The 22,069-nt window shown below is 41.6% G+C and overlaps 1 protein-coding gene across 2 annotated transcripts in view; it reads right to left on the minus strand.

The window, feature by feature from the left end:
- Positions 1–22,069, minus strand: part of CRBN (cereblon) — a 945,847-nt gene that overhangs the window by 234,080 nt on the left and 689,698 nt on the right. For both annotated transcript variants that reach the window (XM_044082066.1, XM_044082065.1), the window contains one exon: positions 4,506–4,590. In XM_044082066.1, the coding sequence (XP_043938001.1) occupies positions 4,506–4,590 (85 nt within the window). The remainder of the gene's footprint in view (positions 1–4,505; positions 4,591–22,069) is intronic.

The following is a 22,069-nucleotide window of genomic DNA, read 5'->3' on the forward strand; positions in this document are numbered from 1 at the left end:
TGCTAAAACGTGGTGGTTGGACCTGTAAAAAAGCTTTGACAGTTTGCATAGATTTGGCTTTTTCTTCCATTTTCCGTAATATCTCCTCAGCATTAGTACCAAACAGCACATCCTTTTGTAAAGGAGCATCTAGAAGTTTAGCTTTCACATGATCAGGCAAGCTTTGTTCCCTAAGCCAGGCATGTCTACGAATGACTGGTCCTGTAGCAGCCGCTCTACTTGAGGCCTCTAGGGCATCATAGCCACATTGTAAGGTGTGTTTACCCACTTGCTCTGCACTATGCATCATATCCTGTAACTCCTTTAAATCTGGTTGTTCAGGTTGAGACATTTTATCCCTTAATTGTGATAACAGGAACTGTTGATATTTAAGCATATGAAACTGACAATTTAAGGCCCTCATGGCAAGGGTGGCCGAGGTATATACCTTTTTTCCCCACCTTTCTAAAGATCTTGACTCTTTCGGCAGGAAGTGGATTCTTGGCAGTAGAGGCCTTCAATCCCTTGGGGCCTTGAGAAATGGTCTCAGGGTCAGCATTATGGCTTTTGTAGAGAAATTGGTGAGAGTTAGGAACTCTGTAGTACCTATCAGGTTTGACTGGTGCAGGGGGCAGGGAAACCAGGTTAAGGCAAGCCTCCGAATAAACATCATCAAGTATGTCCAAAACAGGAGGTATCGCCAGAGGCCTGTGTTGAGGTAACAAAAGAAATTCCCTAAGTCTTTTCTTGGAATCAGAAAAGTCTTGGCCTTCCCAATGGAAGTGTTCCCTTAAAGTGTGCAAGGTTTCCCCAATGGAAAAATCCTCAGGAGGAGATACAGAAGGAATGGACTGCTCTGCATCCGAATCTTCAAAAGGGGAGTAAGAGTGTTCCTCTACATCAGAATGTTCTGATAAAATGGAGCCCTGATCAGAAGAGGCAGAATCTTCCTCCACTCTGGGTCTCTTGTCTGGAGTGGGTTGAGAACCCCTGATAAGAGTAATCAAATCCTCAGCCATTTTCAGCATCTGTTTTTTAGGCATGGGGCCTGGAGAAGGGCCCTGTGCAACAGACCTCTTGGGATGCCTGGCTGCTTTGGATTTAGTAAAGGCCTTAATAGAAAAAGAAGATGAGGGTCTAAAGACACCATGGGTGGAAGTGGACCTGTCCACATTAGGAGGCTCAACATTAGCAATGGCTTTGGTTGTAGTCTGGGAAAGGGCCGCGGTACCTGCGGTCTCGGGTACAGAGGACACCGCCAAGGAAGTGTCGTCGGTAGTCAGGGACTGCAAAGGCGTCTCGCTGAGAACTGGACCACGTGTAGCCGGTTTTGGCGTGGTGTCGGTGGGGACCGTGGACCTCGCGTGTCGGTCCTTGTCCTTGCGTTTTTTGGACAAAACGGTAGTCGGAGTCCCCGATGACATTTTATAATCAAAGGCTTTTCCAAAAAAGTGTTGGGCGAACTCCGCCCGACGCTTAATAGTGCGTTTATTGAAAGTAGCGCAAAAGCGACAGCCCGAGACGTCGTGGTCTGGGCCTAAACAAGGTATGCAGAGGGAATGGAAATCCTTATGCGGTATTTGCTTCCCACAAGCAATACAATTATTAACTTTTTCTGACATCGGTCTGAGGCAAGAAAAGTTTCAACGGGTACTTAGCTTTAATGAAGACTTCGGTTTCCAATTTTTTCGTAATTCAGGAGCTGGCCGACCGGCACTTGCGAACTGCTTCTGCTTCGGGCACCGCACGGCAAAAAAGACTGAAGAACATGGCGTCGGCTGTGTCTTATATACTCTGGCCTCACTGACGTCAAGAGAGAAAGCGACACCAACCGACACCGGACCTAGACTTTGGAATTCGGCCGACCGAGGACCCGCCTGACGGCAGAGAACCCATCTGTGATTACTGCAGCTGTATGCACGATGAACATCTGGCTAGAACTCCCACAACTCCTTCGCTTTAATCAATTCACCCTCACTCATAAACTTATTAGCCACCCCCTTAACATCCCTTCCCTTCAAACCCTTCTCCAACCCTATCAAGCAACAAAAATCAACTCAATGTTATCAAACCCAAAAACTCAGCAGGAGAAGCCATATTTTCATGAACCGTATCTAAACTTTGGAACAATCTTCCACCCTCTATAACTACTCTACCTTCCAGCAGCCTTTTCAAGACTGCACTCAAATTCCACTTAAATTTGCACTGGCTTTGTCCTTGTTCTAATCCAGACTAGCAACCCCCCCCCAACCCCCCACCTAGTCTCTTAACCCAACTATACTACCGCCACTACTAACCACAGCCAGAAACAGCTAGTTGTCTTTACATACTTTAACATCGTCTGACAACGTTGTTACTAATATTATAAATGACAAGAAACTATCTTAACTTGCAACATTTGCTGTATATACTGTTGATAAACAATATCTTCTTATTGTATTAAAGCCAACAACCTGTAATGTTATTTATTATTGCTGCAACTTTGTATCTCTATTTATCATGTACATGATGTGGAGCTTTTCTCCCTGGGCATCCACTGAAAAAGGACCTGCGTCCAGTCGGAAATTCCCGGTAAACAAATATAAATAAATAAAATAAATAAATAAATAAAATAAATAAGGAGAGGAAACAAGACGTTGGACAGAAAATAAAGAGGAAGAATAAATAACTATTGGTGAAAACATTACACTGTGACAGTTGTGTTATTTTCGATCTGACTGGAAATTTTATTTACCCACAGAATGAGACTCAGACCAGAAGGATAAATGAACTACCCCAGTCAACAAATACAAGTAAGTTTTTAATCTAATCTGCACTGAAATTTACAAAAGTTTGATTCCTTGCTTGCTTGAATGCTACATCAATTCTGCATTGTCTGTACCTACGCAAGTCCCTAGAGAGATCTTTTGCTTGAAAGAATTCAGTGCCAGAAACCCAACACTTTCAGAATGACGAGAAGAGGAAGAACTTTGAATCTACATGGACATCTGAGCTATGATCCAATGTCCAATGAACCATCATCAAAAGGTAGACTGGGATTTGCAGGGAAATGGGGCCTGCCCAGTGAGTGGCTATATAACTACACACAGCATATTACTTCCTTTGTGACTAAAGGCACATTCTTTATCCTTTGATCAAACAAATCTGGGACTTGGCTTAATTTCTTTAATAGCCAGAGTCCCCTAATATGTAGTCTTGCACAAAGAACTATAATGATAAACAAAAACAAGAACTCATAACTGATGGAATTACCTGTTAAAATGAAAGCATTACTGAAATCGGAAATGCAAAGTCTGGCATTTTCTAAAGTATGACTTGAGAAATAAAAATCATGGCATCTGTAAACTACAAAACTGTTAATCTGCTTCTAGAAAGTGCACCATCTGAAATGACTACACGGTGTGGTCATTAGCTGGATAAAGCAGTTGATCATTAGGACCAAAGCCTTTTAACATTGCTCACTATTCCACTACAACTTTAATAACTGGGAAGGTTAATACAGACAGTCCAAGAAAAGCCGATACGGATGACTTGAAAACAGACAATTATAATGATCTGTCTGGAATACTGGGGTATTTCCTTTGGTCTGGACAACTACAAATGTAAGGGTATGAATCTTTCATGTGCAAAGAACTCAACTGCGCCTACTGATTCAGCAATAAAGATAACCCTTTCCCCTTCTACAGCATATTGAAACTTTGACAGTTGGAACAATTCTCAACTTGTGTCCATCTTGTGGAAAAATGTTTGTGCAAACACACAGAGAATAAGAAAAGGCTGACTGAAAAAATAGGTACAATTTATCTACCACAAGACGAGCTGAAAAAAAAAACTTGGTGTCATATGTGATAAAAATGCTGAATATACTTTATCTTTGGTTAGTTATTCACAGATAGTACAAACAACCAAATAATTCAAACAGTGACAAAAACTAAAAAGTAAATGCAGACTCCGGACTATATGGAGGATGCATGCCAGCTTGCATTAAGTGGGATACCATAGTGAGGGCCCCTGTGCTTGCTTACACAAACAGAAAGAGATCTTTGTTAAAGAAAAATGACCAGGCTTTACTTTTTGCGCCATGTAATCCCAAATGTTAATGATTAAGTACCCAAGGTAATGCAGCACCCGTGCAACTGAAGAGTAAGACACTAAGGACTAAATCCAGGATTTTTTGTTCCTGACCTTCTGTAAATAACTCCTATGGAAATTAAGAATGGCATGTAAGCATGATGACTTCAAGGCAAAATACCACAAGATGGTAGTTCACTGCAGAAGAAATCCCTATAGAGTTTAAGAAAAACAAAATGTGACAATACTGGTAGGGTTTATCCTCAATTAGTACAGAACATTAATACATACACTACAAGTAGGAGTTAGGCCCATAAGTGTATTCTACAACATACATATAATGCATACTATCTGAACCAGATGTTGTGATAAAAAAAGGCAGAAATTACCTGCCAAAACAGTGCAGATTAATACTAGGAATTAGAAAAATTTCAAGCATAAAAATGTCAAAATACCTATCGGGTCTGAAGGAAGGCTTTCATCTCTGAGATTTTCATCCCACTCTCGCAGTTGCCTTCTTACTCTTTCCATAAGGATTTCCTTCAGATAAACAATAAACTACATTCAACAATATGTATTGATAACATGCAGATTCTATAATACAATTAAAAAAAAACTTAGCATATAATATGATACAATAAAATGAACTATGTTGTCATTATGAATCAATTGTTTTCATACTACCATTCATCATCACTACTAATTCTTTATCAGTCAGAAGGTTGTTGGACTTAATAAACAAGTCATTATGGCAGTACATGGCAATAAACACGAAATCTGGTACCTAGTCTTCTTTCAGCTTAAGAAAATGGGTTCTGCCAAAATATGCTCTGGCTGTAGTTACCATAATGTGGCAGCACCTAGTTAAAGTATGTCTCACACTTAGTATGGCCACAATGTGGTAAAAATATCCATCACATTCCATCCACTGACCCAAGGCAGATGACTAACCTTCCTGTACTCAAGTTTTCCATTGCCCAAGGAGGCTAGATCCAACTTCAAAATAAAAACAACAAAGATGCAATCAACCACGTAAGACAAAACAAAGTACAGTTCAATAAACAATCACAATTTAACAGTGGATCTTCAAAAAAAGGTATTTCAACATTTAGTAACATGCAAGTATTCGTACATTCTCCCATCTATATGCTTTTGTGAATGATTCGAGCAATGCCCAGTGCTGGACTCCAGCCTTTACTGGTGTTTTGCAGCCAATTTTAAAGTATGTGTCACCTTAAGATACAATTATCTTCCAGTGAGAAACTTGTAGGATGCAGCCTATGTTAGCTCCAGACAGATATTTCACGTTCTACACCAGCTCAAGGTTCCTTTTGTTCTTCAAGTCAAACACTTGTGCGTTGACTGAGAATAAGACATTTTTCCACAGAAATCTTATTTTAATTAGTGGGTTGTGGCATGCCAAGTGTGAAAATAAAGTACAACTGTTTTGGAACATGCTTCAGTCTTCACTATGCAGTAACGATACTTGGGAGTTTCATCCACTGAAGGTCTGATTTCAAGAGCTTACCACAATTCCCCTTTCAGGCTGGGCAGATACCATCTTTCTAGACATCAGGATGTCAGTGGTATAAGGAGGACATCTACCTGTGCTGTCTTTAGCTCTATTTTCCCTTTCAAAGATAAGGTCTAGAGCTACAACACTGACGCTTCTGGAAATAAGGATCTTCAGGGGTATAATCTAATCAGAGGACCTGCAAACCTCCTGTCCAGGACATATGTCACCCATGAGGAAAGGTATGCACCTGGTCAGGGTACTACATGCATTTGTGAATACACACACAACCAGCCAGTGTCTCTCTCTCGACCACTGGTCACCTTCATATTCTCTGATGGGGCATTTACTACCTACACCGTGTTTTTTTTTTTTCAGACAGTTTGCTAGCCATCTTACCACATAGTGATCTACTTGTAATGAATTAAGCTTACTAGCTATGCTAGTATATGGGATGGTGTCCGGCACCTTGGCCAGGTCAATGTACTCCATGTGGACAGCATGACTGCTGTCAACAGCCTGTGTTACCCTTTTGAAAAAAGTTAACCAGGCCCATGAGAAAGTCAAAATGATGCAAGTCTAGCCTGATGAGATTTTTAACACCATAGTTTATCAGCTACGAAACAAGACTATTCAGGCTGATGGGCCTAGATTTTTTCAGGATGAGTGGTAGACCACCCTTGTGGGGTGGCATCACTACTGCAATGTGCCAAACCTCAGGGACAAAGCCAGTGGTTAAATTCAGATTAAATACTTTATGGAGTGGTTCTGCCAGGGTTTGTTTAATACTAGTTATTAAGCAGTATCAAATCCTATGGAGAACATATTTTTAGCCTTCAAGATCACCTTCAGTACATGTCCTTTAGTGAATATGGAAAACATGAGAACTCAGGAATAAGTGGATTTTGAAAAGTCATCTCTGGGATAAATATTCACACAGAATGCACTTGCTGGTGTCCTGACAATATCTAAATGGTCAAGAAGGTGGTGCCATTATGAATAAATGTAAAGTAATTTGGGGGTGTTACTTCTTTGTTTCCTAACATACTTATCTAAGGATCTGTAACTGCCCTTACCTTCAGATGCTAAGTTCACAGACTGCTTTAGTTGACCTAATAGCGTTAATATTTAGAAGGTGTCCTTGGTATGAAGGTATTTTCAGCTGCTGTACACCTTAAGGACTTGTGTTTTCTTGTATTGTAGAGCTTATTTATGCTTGTGGAACACCATGGTGGCTTGTTTTAAATTTCCCATAATATTTAGAACTGGTTGGGACTGCCAGTTGTAAGTATTTATGTAACTGGGCACACAACTTCTCTCTGAAGCTACCTGCTGTGGCAATGTCTGGCATGATACTGCTATAAGTTAATTTTGAAAGTTTATCATAGAATGTGATGAGATTAATTCTAAAATTCTTATATAACTGGTTTCAACAAGTTTACAGATTTTAAAAGAAAAGGTCATTAGTTTATAATCTGACTTAATCAATGAAGGAGATACCAAGGGAACTACTTATGAAACTATATTCACATGGATCACAGCTCCCAAAAAGCAATTACTAGAAAAAGGAAACGAAAGTCTAAACCAATTGTAGTTGAATTACTGACTATTGTAAGAAAGATAAAAGGAATGGAAGAAGAATCTTTGCAAATTACATATAAAAAATGGAGTTTTGAGAATAATACATGCAGGATAATGTTCAGGGGAGGAGTGAGGTTTAAGTGATGGCAGGAATTAAGCAATTTATATAATGTTGGAATGATGACAGTAATAAAGAAAGAAAACGTGATTTATAACATGCATAAATGGAAAAAAAATTAATATGGTAAGTTTTATTTTTTACTAACATATTTTTGCTTAGGTCTAAAGTGATAATTTAATAAATGTGTTTTAAACAATAATATTGTGTACTTTAGTGTGTGTTTTTAATAATCTGATTATGGGAGTTTGTTTGTTTGTTAATCTAAGAACTTTTGAGCATATCCTATATTGGAAGTATAGGTACTCCAGTTTATCAAGGAACACATCAAATATCCCAAAATAATGGAGTTCTTCAAGTACATTTAGGAACCTTATATGATTTTCAGGGGACACATTTGGTGTCCTGTGGCAAGCTATAACATGGTACTTGGGCCTATTTAGTGTAATATGGAACTCGATGAATTCCACTTGTGGGTCACTTAGAATCTGACAGAGATGATATGGTCCATGACAAATATGGAGATGCCACCACAGTTGCTATCAGCTCTGAAGACATGGTAGGTGCAAAATCCAGGTATGGAGTTGCTGCTATCTGAACATTTAAATCATGTTTTGATAATTAAACAGATATGGATGAATTCCAAATGCAGGACAGTCTCAAGGTCACGTACCTTGTTGTTCAGACTTCTGGCACTCGGGAGAGCCACCTTAATGTTATCCTGTATTGGATTTGATATGTTAGTTATATTGGGATGTCCATTAGCCGGATTCTGCCTAATAAGGCATTATGGGTTAGCCAAGGGTTTAGCCAGTGTGCAGAAGTCTTGGAATAAGAGATGCAGGCCATCCTTTGCAAAACAAGTAGGAACTTTGAACACCTCATCACGTTAACACATACTGGACCCATCCCCCCTTGAATGACACCAACTACTGAAGACAGTATTTCTTTGTACCTAAACAACGTTCTTCACCAGGTGAACAACCTGATTCAAAAACAGTTGTTTTAAAACTCTGAGCTTGAAGACAGGGTTAACATACATGACAGCTTTGATTTTATAGATTCTCCCTTTTTTAAATTTTTCAAATTTTTTTGATTTCTACTATTGTGACAAACATGGATTCCATTCCTAAGAGAGGGTACACTGATGCACTGGAAGAAGAGGAAAGACTCTGAGTAATTTCTAATTGTTTTCTGGGTGAGGTTGCTGCCAATAAAAAGATGGCTTTCCTAGGCAGAAACTTTTAGTGCAGCAAAAGCCACTTGATCAAAGGTAGCTCTCATGATACAATCTTCCCTTTTCTGAGTGGTTTCAAATGCATGACCCCCTCAAGAAATTGCTTTATATCAAGGAGTGCCTGGGAAGACGGGCTGAAATGTGTCTTCACTGAGACAAAAGAAACCCTGACTTTTGAAAGTCTGAAAAACTAGTCAAGGATAATGGACTCAAATGCATTGACAGGGTCCTGACTCCTTTGGCACCAAAGGGAGATTTGTTCCACTTTGCTAGGTATGGCTTTCCTGGTAGTCATCTTCCTAGTTTCCTTTATGAGTGCATCCTTTGAAGACACGTGTCTAAGGGGTATAAGTGTTAAATTACCCATGACATCAGCTGTAGAGTCTTTCAGGATAGGGTGTACAAGTTACCTTTGGATCTGGGTCAAAATGCCCTTAGCAGAATCAACATCAGGGAGAATAACTTCTGCCTAGGCCAAAGGAGGCTGCCAATGGCATTCTGCCCTGTTCTCCTTGATGAAAAAGTGTAATAGAGAAAAAGTACAGAGGAAACAAACCTGTCCAGATTACACAGAAAGCATCTGTTGTCCAGGACTCCACTGCTAGTGTTGTGATGCAAAACAAATTCTGCTGAGTGCAGTAGTAAAAAGGTCCATTAATTACATATACATAACTCATGGAATAAATAAAAAAAAAACTGCCCCTGATCAGCCATACATTCAGGTAGATTTGATTCTGGCCTGTTTAGCTTGTTTACCAATCAATTTCCTGAGACAGAATAATGTACAACACCCTTAGGGTCATCCTTAATTATGGAGCCAGATTCCATTGCTTTCTTACCAGACTTCCATACCAACTAGATGTGCGTCTCCCCTCATATCACTTGTTGATGTATCACATCACTGTTGTGTTATCTGCTATTATATATAAAGGTCCCTCACTGCCTAACTAAACTGAAAGCCTTTGCTGTGCGGAGTCTTGCCAACATTTCTTTGAGATAGTATAGTGTCTTTTCCACTGACTGTAGTTCGATGCTCCCTAGAAACTCACTATCCCTATGTAAGCCCTTCAGGTAGTGTCTGAGGAATCCATCACGAGTGTCTTGGTGTCTAGACACAATTTGTAGGTTATGTCTGACTGATTCAGAATGAATTGTATCTGCAGAATCAACCACTGGAGCTCTTTCTTTATAAAAGGAATGAGGATACTGGCTTTATCTGTTTCTCAGGTACCACTGTAGCTTCCTCATATACAGTATTTCCAGGGGTACCATCAGGCTGAAAGATGTTTAGCCCTGCACTTGTGTGAACTCCCTTGTGGAAATCTGTTTCGGCTGAGTTATTGTTTGGAAGTAGCTGTCTAAAGAGTACCATCTTTAGGGAAGAAAAGCTCTCTGGTGCAACATATTCATGCTGTGTTCTGAGGAGAAGAGCTTGCCCTGAGATTAACAGGTGTGACTTTGACAGGAGTGTGTGTGTGTGTGTGTGTGTGTGTGTGTGGGGGGGGGGGGGGGGGAATTCAGAAAGTAAACCAGGCTCAACTAAGAGGGCATTTTGGACATTCTCCAGAGTTGATGACTGAAACAGACATTCTCCTAGATGGGGACAGAGATAAGTGTCCTTGGTTCTACAAAAGGCACTTTGTTAATAACCTAGATGCAATAAGTACACCAAAGTGCAAAGCAGTGAACTACTGGTGGGAAGCTACCTGCATGGAATCTGAGAAACTTTCTGTTTCCTCTGGCTAAGGGGATATATAGGTAGGCATCCTTCAGATCTACAGTTACCTTGTATGACCATGGTAACAGTGGTAGTAGAAGGTCTTGCAAGGTTAATATTCAGAATTTTGGTATTTTAGAAATCTGTGTAGCCCTGATAGGTTCAGAATTCTCACTGGATCTGACTTTCCTTGGAACCAGGAACAGTCATGAGTAGAAGCATGTGCCGCCTTCTCCCACTGGTTCTCACTTTACGGTCCCCCATAAAAACAGTTTTAAAAGAAGAGGTTGAAGTAAGTGTTTCTGATCTCTGGGTACCAGAGCGATGCCTGCAAAATGGGATCTGTTTAATGTATTTCAGTCTGCACCCTTTATCCAGTGCCTTCACATTCATTTGTCTTGTGTGATGGCCTAACATGTTTTGACAAAGAGTCCAAATGGATACCCATCTTTACTGGGCAATAAGTGGTGGATTAGGAGTTGTTTGCATTCATGTGTTGGGATGGAGTTTTCAGGGATGGAAAAAGTAAAAGCACTGAAGAGTCACTGCTGTTAATTCTCTGGGTCATGGTCCAGTGTATCCCCCAGCTCTGATTTCATGCCTCTGGAAACAGGGATGCATCCTCAGCTAAGCATGTTCTGTTAACACTGACCTTACAGCTGCTGCCTTACATTGTGCACCTACAGCATCATAGCCATATTTGGTTTACTACCATAAGCTGGAAATGCACACAGCTGAGTAGCGTAATGTCAAACTTATACATTCAAAGAGGTGGAAAATCGAAACCTACCATAGTGAAGCTTGAACATCGATGTCCAGATGGCACATGCAGTTCAACGGGCCCATTTTCAACATGGTGAATATGGAACATTCGACTTTAACATGATTCAGGATTGCGGCTGGAAAAACGTTTTCATTTTCTCCATTAATTTTCGACAACATGATGACTCGACCGGGTGTGTTTCCAACGTATGACAGTAAGCTACCATACTGTATGTCATGTTTGGCCACTTGGAAACTTTCTCAACAAATGGGTAGCACTCAATCAAAGAACTGGTTTGCAGTATTTTGAAATGTTATGCGATCATAATAAGAAAAAGATTGACGATTTAAATAAAAATATCAGGTCTGTCTTTTATAAATTAAAAGATAACTTGACTGCAGACAACTTTGATTCTAAGTTTGTCTTAATTCAAGACAAACTTAAGAAAAAGACTTGTAAAAAAAAAATGAAAAACAAAAAAGTTAAGGCTGACTATGAGGGAGGAGAGGAAAACAATCAATCAGCGAGAGGGGGTGTAACCATGACGCAACAGGAGACATCAGTTCCAACGACCGGAACCAAAATGGAGGGGGCACAGGCTGAGGAAAATGCTACATGTAAATCGAAGTGGATAGCCCAAAGAAATGAATATTTTAATACACCTAATGCAGCCAGTTCATTGAATAACATCTCAAATGAAAGAAAACTTTCTGAGAACAAGGACAAGGGTTTTCAGAAAGAACTAGGCAGTCAACCAGTGAGAGTTTATCAGCACAATGGGAATCAGAGCACAACTTGGGCAGAAGTAGTATCTATGCCCCACAAGAACAGTTATCACAAAAGAAACTGGAAGTAGAAAAATGTGCAATGTTAAATGCAACAGATATTGTTGATATTGCTTTTGTTATTGTTAATTTGTCCAGTTTGTTTATCAGCGATGAATTGCATAATATTTTAAAGAAGGGCTGGAAATTTGTGCCCTCTAAAAGGGCCAATAAATGTGATACTATTAATGCTTTTAAGGGATTATGTTAGGAAAATAAATTTTAAATTCATGTTTCCCAACAATACAGTAGCCCCCAAAGCTTTTTGTAAACCCAGCATTTATAACCAACCCTTAGAGGAATTGGAATTGTTTCTTATGATGTGTGAGCAACAGATCACAGAAATGTTAGATAGAAAGCCTGAATTTAAGTATTATAATTTGAACGTTACACAAGAAAACCTGCTTAATGAGTTACTGAATAATGTTGAAATTTTGGTAACTAAAGCAGATAATGGGAATGCATTAGTAATAAAAAATAGAAGCCATTATGTGTGTAAAATGAAAGAAATGTTATCTGATGAGGCATTTTACAAAACTACTACTTTTAGTGAAATCAAAAAAGGCTTATTCTTTCATAGATGGTCAAATTGATGAATGGTTTCTAACAGGATGAATTACTGACCAAATAAGGCGTTTTTGACTGCTGAGGCACCTAGGATGAGTCGTATATTTAGTTGACCCAAAATACACAAAGACCTAGATGATCCACACCAATGCGGCCAATAGTTGCCAGTAATGGGAATAAAACTGAGGCCATGGCCATCTTTGTAGATAAGCACCTACAACATGTAGTGGAGGGAAGTACATTGTATATAAAAGATTCTTTTGACTTCAAGAATAAAATTAAAAATGTCAGGGTACAGGAAAACAATATACTAGTAACCCTTGATGTGAAATAATTGTATAATGTAATACCTAACAATGAAGGCATGGAAATGGTGAGATTCGAGTTAATGAGATCAAAGAAATTTTCATCTAGTACGGTTAGCTTATTACTGGAGATGTTAGATCTCATTTTAAGCTAAAATGTTTTTTAATTTAATAACAAGCTATATAGGCAAGTTAATGGTGTAGCTATGGGTGCTGCAATGGCACCCAGTTATGCCAATACTTACATGCATGGATGGGAAAGATGCAATGTTTCTGAAAGTGTTTTCATGGAGAATATTATATTCTTCAAGCATTTTACTGATGATGCCTTTTTAATTTTGAGAGGTGATGCTAAATCTCTGGAGAATTTTCTGATGTATTTGAATGAGTATGTTCGTTTTTAAAATTTACTTCTGTCTATAATGACAGTATACATTTTTTAGATCTTAACATCTACAAAGAAGGTGATAAATTAATAACAGCTATTTTTAAGAAAAAAGTACTGAATAATGCTTATTTGCATTATGACAGTATGCACCCTAATAGGACCAAAAAAAAAGAAGTTATGTACTCACCATAATGTTCCATCTGAGTAGTTCTACTTCATTTGTCTTCAACCTGTGGGATACGGATCCGTATCAGATCTGAGCCGGCAACTTTACTAGCATCTGCTCCAAGCTCCAACCCCCTCCCCTTACCCATAATACACCTCCACTACCTTCCAACCCCCAGATCGAGTTTGCTGAACCTTATACTGATAACCTGCCCTGAAAAAATTACTTGTAAACTATTACTGCAGCCCGTAGGCTGTTCATCTGCCAAGGTCCGGGGGAAAGGAGGGAGGGACGGTTGAAGACAAATGAAGTAGAACTACTCAGATGGAACGTTATGGTGAGTACATAACTTCTTTATCTGAAGTAGTTTACTTCATTTGGTCTTCAACCTGTGGGACAGAGTCCCCAGCTACCAACTCCTGGGAGGCCCTCATGGAAGGAAATTCTGGAGCACCGCAGAACCAAAGGATGCTCTCCTTCTGGAAGTCAAATCCAATTTATAACAAGAAATAAACGTATGAGATGAGGACCAAGTAGCTGCAGAACAAATATCATCCAATCACCTGACCTGGAGGAGACATGTCTCTGTCCTTATAGACCAGAAGAATGCATGAAAAAATCCATCTAGCAATAGTGACATTGGAAACAGGTTTCCCCAAAAAGAGTTTATAGAAGGATACAAACAACTGATCAGATTTACAGAAATTTTTTGTCTTGTGTAAACAGAATCGTAACCGTCTATGAACATCCAACAGGTGGAGTTTGTATTCCATCTTGTTAGAAAAATTTGGAAAAAACACAGGCAAATTGATGGTCTGATTGATATTGACTGATGATGCCACCTTAGGAAGAAAGGATATCCTTGTGAAAAATCATGCAAGGAACTTTGATGAACAAGGCCTGCAATTCTGAAACCCTTTTGGCAGAGGTAATAACCACCAGAAAAGCTGTTTTCCAAGATAAATATTTCAGATCTGTTGTAGCAGCAGGCTCGAAAGGTGGGGTGACCAAAGCTTGAAGAACCATAGTAAGGTCCCATGGGGGAACAGGGTCTTTGACCAGGGGGCATAATAAAAAGGTGCCTTTAAAAAAGGCTTTACACAGTCTGGAGGAGGCTAAAGAGGCAGAATTCTCGCCCACATGAAAATGAGAAATGGCAGCCAACTGAACCTTGACAGTAGAAGAACTAGCTCCGTGTTGAAAAATATCAGCTAGAAAAATCAAGAATGGCAGAAGTAGGAGCCGTGAAGGCGTCTAAACTCCTTTGAGAGGCCCAAAAGGAAAAACGTTTCCACTTGCTGTGATAAACCTTCCTGGTCGAAGACTTACGAGTAGCCACCAAAATAGATCTAACTGAGGAGGATAGTCCAGGAATCCTAGCAATCATAGGAACTGGAGCAGCCAAGCTGTGAGCTTCAAACTGTTCAGATTCGGATGAGGCACCCCCGAAGGGTGTGAAATCAGATCCTGAATGCGATCCAGGATCCAAGGCGGAGCCAGAAGTTGAGAACAAAGGGAGGGAAAAGTACAGTTGTGTACACTTACCATAAATGTAGATGTTCGAGTGTATTCACTGTTGCAGTCATTACATTTGGGTAATCCTGCTGGCAGGTTGCCCTCAGTCGGTCTGAATTCCAAAGTCCTGCATCAGCTGCTGTCACCCCTTCCCTGACGTCGGGTCGTCAGGGGTATAAAAGATGCGTCCGACGCCATTTTCTTTAGTTTTTCTTGCCCCAGATGTCAGGTGCCCCCTAAAAGGGTAGCCAAAATTTATATATATATATATATATATATATATATATATATATATATATATATATATAAATACATGCACCAATATACACTTTACCTTCATCTACAAGCAAATACACCACATAGGTTGTATAAATCAGAGAAGGAAAGATAGGTTCTATCAGAAGAAAGGGGGATGGCGGGTGGGTAACCTGGATTGCAACAGTGAATACACTCGAACATCTACATTTATGGTAAGTGTACACAACTGTACTATGTTCTTCGTGTTTCACTGTTGCAATCATTACATTTGGGTAGAGTCCCAAAGCTATGGATGGGAGGCTGGAGCTAAACAGCACTAAGAGCTGCTATGAGGCCCTACAGAACTGCAGTGGCAAAGCTTGCCCTAGATTTAGAGTAGAGTGGCAGATGATAGTGCTTTGTAAAGGTGTGCACCGAACTCTAAGTAGCAGCCTCTAAAATGTCCATGGTTGGTACTCCCCTGAGAAAGGCTGCTGAAGTGGCTGCAGCTCTAGTTTAATGTGGCCTAATGCCCTTAGGCACTGGCTTGCCATGGTGTAAGTAGCAGAAATGAATGCAGTGGCCTATCCACTTTGAACTAGTCTGCTTTGAGATAGCCTTTCCTTGTGATCCTGCAGCATATGCCACTAGTAATTGCTCTGTCTTTTTGAAAACTTTGGTTCTGCCCAAGTAGAATCTAAGCTGTCTGTGTACGTCTAAAGAATGCAGAATTCTCTCCCCCTTGTTCTGTGGATTTGGATAAAAAGTTGGCAGATGAATAGTTTGGTTAAGAGCCACACTGGATACCACCTTAGGCATAAATGTTGGGTTTGTCCTCAGAGAGACCCTGTCTGGGTAAAAGATGATAAAAGGTTCCACAGCCATGAGTGCCTGTAGCTCTGAAACACATCTTGCATAAGTTATTGCTAGGAGCAGAGCTGCTTTCCAAGATAAAAACTTTATATCAGCAGTAGCAGCTGGCTCAAAAGGAGGCAGGGTGAGTTTTTCCAAGACATAGTTGAGGTCCCATGCAGGCACTGGTGATCTCCTTGGAGGCCTTAAATTTTTGGCTCCTCTGAGGTGCTGTTTTAATAAGGGATGAGAAAAGATTGGTGGCTCCATTTTGTAGTGAGCCAAAATGGCAGAGGCATGAATTATAATAGAAGAAAAAGATAGGTCTTTGTCCAGCATCTCAGTTAAGTATTGCATAATCTGAGGAGTATTTGGCACAGCTGTATCAGTTCTTTGTGCATGGTTACAAGCACAGAATCTCTTCCATTTTCCAGCATAAGATTTTCTAGTACTAGGCCTTCTAGCCTCCAAAATAACATCCACCACAGCTTTACTGAGAGGTGTGTTTTGTATGACTACATTATCCGCCATGCTGCCAGGTTTTAAGTCCTGAGTTGGCTGTGCAGGATCCGATTGTTTTGCTGGGACAATAGATAAGGTATTTGAGGTAAGGTCCAAGCTGGGCATTGAGACAAGTTCTTTAGGACTGGAAACCAGTACTGGTGGGGCCAGTCTGGGGCAATCAGTTTCATTTTTGGCTTCTCCTGTCTGACCTTTAGGAGTACCTTGGGGAGGAGAGGCAGTGGGGGAAAGGCATATACTGATAGGTTTTTCCAGCTGAAGGATAGGGCGTCCACTTTCCATGCTTGTCTGTGAGAAGTCCTTGTGCAGAATCTTTTTAGTTGGTAGTTGTGAGGGGAGGCAAATAGATCTATGTCCGGGCATCCCCATTTCCTTATCATGCTGAAGACTTGTGGATCCAGCTGCCACTCGTGGGGATCCATGAGGTTTCTGCTTAGTTCGTCTGCCAGAGTATTTTTCCTTCCTGGCAGGAATTGAGCCTGCAGATGTACTTGGTAAGTTAATGCTGTGTCCCACAAAGTCATGGCTAGTCTGCAAAAGGGGTAGAAATGTGTGCCCCCCCTGCTTGTTTATATACCACATGTCCATGGTGTTGTCTGTCTTTATCAGTAGTTGTCTCGGATGAAGTAGGTCCTTGAAGGCTGTCAGGGCATTCTGAACAGCTAGCATCTCTTTCTGATTGATGTGTAGATGGCATTTGGGTTGAGGACCATGTGCCCTGAATGCATCTTCCTGCCATGTGGGCCCCCCCAGGCATAATCTGATGCATCCGTTGTTAGTGTCTGCCTGGCTGGGGGTAATGTGAATGACTGTCCCTTGTTTTGGTGACAAGCCTTTGCCCACCATCGAAACTCCTGTTGTAGGCAGGGAATGAGAGTAATCATTGTTTCTAGGCTGTGGCAATGTTGAGTCCAAACATTTTTTAGGTACCATTGAAGTTTCCTCATATGCAGTCTTGCATATGGAATTAGTAGGATGCATGATGCCATGAAGTCCAAAGCCTGCAGAAATGTTCTTGCAGATAACTGGGCCTTTGTTGCCAACATTTTGAAATAGGTAGTCAGTTGCCTTTGTTTGTCTGGCGTGAGATAAGCCATCTGGGCAGTTACCCATTCCCTCCAGTAGAGCTCTTTGAGTGTGTACCTTTAACTCCCAGTGGGTGTGGCTTCAGCCTTTTAAAAATGAAGCTAATCACCTTACAGTTCTAACAAATACTTATTGACAGAGGTCTTATATCAATACAATTTTGTTTGCCATCATATATGCTTCAAGATAAAATAGTCTGATGCCTTGTGTGTAGCATGGTTTTGGAATTATTAATGCAAATATGAACAGGCAATATTTGACACCTAGAGGAGCAGTAGGAGGTAATTGCAGAAAAGCCTGGAGATGTCACTTGGCTGTAATGAGTTAAGCTTGCACCCAGGAATACTATCTCTTGAGAGGGTACTAGTTTTGATTTCTTTTCGTTGACTGTGTACCCTAGGCATGTTAGAAGTCTTTTCACAAACGCCAGATGCTGCAGAAGAATGTCCTTGTTCTCTGCTTGAATTAGACAGTCGTCCAAGTAAGGATATATTTGTATTCCTCTTTGTCTGCAGAAAGCAATTACTGGTGCCAGGCACTTTGTAAAGACCCTGGGCACAGTAGATAAGCCAAAGGGCAGTGCAGAGAATTGGTAATGCATTGAGCCAGCCTTGAATCTGAGGTATCTTCTGCATAATTGTCTGATTGGGACATGCAGGTATGCCTCTTTTAGGTCTAGAGTCACCAGCCAAGCGTTCTTGCCCAGCATGGGCAGAAGCTGCTGCAAAGTCATAATCTTGAATTTTGGTATATCCAGGAATGCGTTCAGAATAGATAGGTCCAGTATTGGTCTCCAGGTCTTGTCTTTTCTTGGTACCAACAACAGCCTTGAGTAAAATCCTTGTCCCTGCTCTTGCTCTGGTACTTGCTGAATGGCCTCCATGTCCATGAGGGATGAGACTTGTTTTTGTGCCTCTGCCCATTGATTTTTTGGCAGATCTGGCCAGCCGTTTGCCTTTGGCAGGGTATGGAAATGGAACTTGTACCCTTGTGACACGATATTTAGAACCCACTTGTCCTGGGTTATAATGTGCCAATTTAGAGAAAAAAGTGCTAATTTTCCCCCTAAGGGTTCTGCCAGGAGATAAGTGCTTGGTGCAGGCAGGGGGAAGTCATTGGGAATGTTTCCTGTATGGTTGTGATTTGTCTTCTCCATCTTTGGAGGTAGAAGCACCCCATTGTTTTGACCTGTAGGAACCTTGCGCCTGGGATCTGCCTCTAGGCGGGCATCTGGATCTGCCCCTTTGAGGTCTGTCTGACACAGGAAAAGACCAATTCTTTGTAGGCCAGTGTCTACTAAACTTAGGTGGTTGTACTTGTAAAAAATCTTTGACAGTTTGCATGGATTTAGCTTTGTCCTCCATTTTCTTTAACACCACCTCTGCTTAACACCAAACAAAGTATCATGCTGTAAAGGTGCATCTAATAATTTAACCTTGGCATGATCAGGCAGATTTTGTTCCTTTAACCAAGCTTGCCTCCTTATTACAGAACCCGTAACTGCGGCCCTGCAGGAGGCCTCCAAAGAATCAAAAGCACATTGCAAAGTATGCTTTCCAACTTGTTCAGCTGCATGCAATAAATCCTGCATTTCCTTGTTTTCTGCACATTCAGAGTTTAATAACATTTTCTGTTTAAGCAATGCCATGACATGTTGCTGATATTTGAGCATATGAAACTGACAGTTTAAGGCCCTTATAGCCAAGGTAGCAGATGTGCAAACCTTTTTTCCCCATCTATCCAGTGCCCTAGAATCTCTATCAGAGGGGGTAGGGTTTTTTGCAGTGGAAGCCTTAACTACTTTGGGACCCTGTGAAATAGTTTCCAGGTCTGCAGCAGGGTTTTTAGAAAGGAATTTATGAGAGTCAGGAACCCTGTAATATCTGTCAGGCTTAACAGGAGCTGGAGGTAAGGAGTCGGGGTAAGACTAGACTCTAAAAACACATCATCTACAACATCTAACACAGGTGGAATGGCTAGTAGCCTGTGAAGAGATAGTAAAAGGAAATCCCCGAGCCTCTTTTTAGATTCTGAAAAATGCTGGCTCTCCCAGTGGAAATGCTCCCTCATGGTATGCAATGTTTCCCCAAAAGAATAGTCCTCTGGAGGAGAAGTTGAAGGTATAGATTCTTCAGCATCAGAATCCTCATGGGGGGAAGAGAATATTCCTCATCAGAAGAGGAATCAGAAGGAATAGAAACCTGATATGAAGATTCATAGTCAGACTCTTGCCTAGGTCTCTTATCAGGAGGGGGATGGGAACCCCTGATCAAGGTAATTAAGTCTTCGGCCATCTTGAGCATCTGTTTTTTGGGCATAGAGGGCTGTCCACATGGCTCTTGTGTTTGTTTCTTTGCTTTAGAAGGTGATTTAGACTTTGCCTTTGAAGCTGAGGTAGGTTTAATGTAAAGATGTTAGGTCTGAATACACCCTCAGAAGCCGGTGCCTGCTCAGCGACTCCGGATCCATCTGAAGGAATAGTATCCGAGTCTCCAATACCGTGAGTTTCTAGCGGCATGGCCGACTCCACGTGGGAGTCGGTAACGGCCTGTGACTCTAAAGTAGTGGACGTCAGGGGCTGCAAAAGCACCTCCCTGAGAACCGGTGAGACTGGCTTAGGAGAAGCTTTGTCATCAGTTTTGGGCCTCGGTTGTCTATCTCTCTCCTTTTCTTTGCATTTTTTGTGAACTCCGGTGGTCCAGCAACGTTGTGATCAGGGCCTAGGCAAGGAATACAGTAAGAATGAAAGTCCTTATGAGGTATTTGCTTTCTACAAGAAATACAATTATTAACTTTTTCTGACATCGGTCTGGAGCAAGAAAAAAGTTTCCCCAATGGGGTACTTAGCTTTATTGAAGACTTCGGATCTGAAACTCGAACATGAAAATCTCAGGAGTAGGCCGACCGGCACTTGCAAACTGCTTCTGCTTCAGGCACGGCGCGGCAAGAAAGACTAAAGAAAATGGCGTCGGCTGCATCTTTTATACCCCTGACTACCTGACGTCAGGGAAGGGGTGACAGCAGCCAATGCAGGACCAAGGACTTTGGAATTCAGGCGACTGAGGGCAACCTGCCAGCAGGATTACCCAAATGTAATGAATGCAACAGTGAAACATGAAGAACATCCATACCTGACGAGGCCAAAACGGGACAATGAGGATCACTTTGCTCCCCAGTCAACAAGCTTTCTGTAGAAAGCTCGGAATAAGAGGTACTGGCAGGTAAGCATACAGAAGACCGGGAGGCCAAGCATGAACTAGAGCATCTCTGGGGGACTCCGCCGGCAGGGGATTCAGAGAGAAAAACTCACTGCACTTTGTGTGGGAAGGAGATGCAAAGAGATCGCACCAAGGTTGACCCCACTCGTGGAAGATCTGTTCCACTACTGAAAGGTTCAGAGACCACTCGTAAGGCATCAGAATAGTCTGAATTAGCCTGTCTGCTAGGATGTTGGACCATCCCGGAATGTGCGTTGCAATGAGAAAGCGACCTGTGGAGATCGCCCATTCCCACACTCTCATGGCCTCATGACAAAGGGGATAAGATCTGGTCCCTCCCAGTTTGTTGATATACCAGACCACTGACATGTTGTCTGACTGAATTGCAATCGTTCCCAGAGGAAGAAAGGCATAAAGGGCCTGAAACGCTAGAAAGACCGCCCTCATCTCTAGGACATTTATGTGCAAGCTGGTCTCTACAGGAGACCACAGGCCTTGGACTGTTCTGCCCGAACAATGTCCCCCCACCTGAGTTGGAAGGCGTCCGTGGTCACTGTGGCTTGGGCTGGAACAAAGAGTCATCCCAATAAAATGTCCGGAGAACACATCCACCATATGAGGAATGACCGACAGACTCGATTGAGTTGAATTAGATATGCCAATGGCAGTTCCAACAGGGACCATTGTACAACTAGTATCCACTGTAGAATCCCCATGTGTAACCGGGCACACGGGAGAAGAGTTATGGTTGCCGCCATCGAGCCTAAGGCTCTCAAAACCGACTGCCATTGTATATGAGAGTGGTACATCAGGGAGACATGCATCCTTAGGTTTTGTACTCTCTCCGAGGCCAGGAAGATTTTGCACTGTAGAGTATCTATCCTGGCACCAATGTAGTCTATCACTTGTACAGGATCTAGGAATGATTTGGATGCGTTGATTGTGATCCCCAAATGCAGGGCAAGAATCAGGAAATAATCCCTGGTTTGAGAGAGTAGATGCTTGGTGGGAGCAGTGAGGAGCCAATCATCCAGGTACGGCTAGACCCGCATCCCTGAAACCTCAGATGAGCCGCTACCACTGCCATCACTTTGGTAAACACCCTGGGGTCTGTGGTAAGACCAAAGGATAGGGCTCAAAATTGATAATGACTGACTCCTAGCTGGAAGCGGAGGAACCTCCTGGAGCTTCTGTGCATCTTTATGTGATAGTAAGAATCCTGGAGGTCTAACGAGCACATCCAGTCGCAGGCACAGCATGATGGACTGTAATGTGAACATCCGGAACTCTCTTTGGCAACTGACAGGTTCAGGGTAGAAAGGTCCAGAGTGGGCCTTAAGTCCCCCATTTTCTTTGCACCAAAAAGAACCCGGAGTAGAAGACCAATCCAGACTTATCTCGGGGGACGGT

Source organism: Protopterus annectens, chromosome 8.part1, assembly GCF_019279795.1.
Source record: "Protopterus annectens isolate FY-2018-M chromosome 8.part1, PAN1.0, whole genome shotgun sequence".
In the NCBI taxonomy this organism is placed as follows: domain Eukaryota; kingdom Metazoa; phylum Chordata; order Ceratodontiformes; family Protopteridae; genus Protopterus; species Protopterus annectens.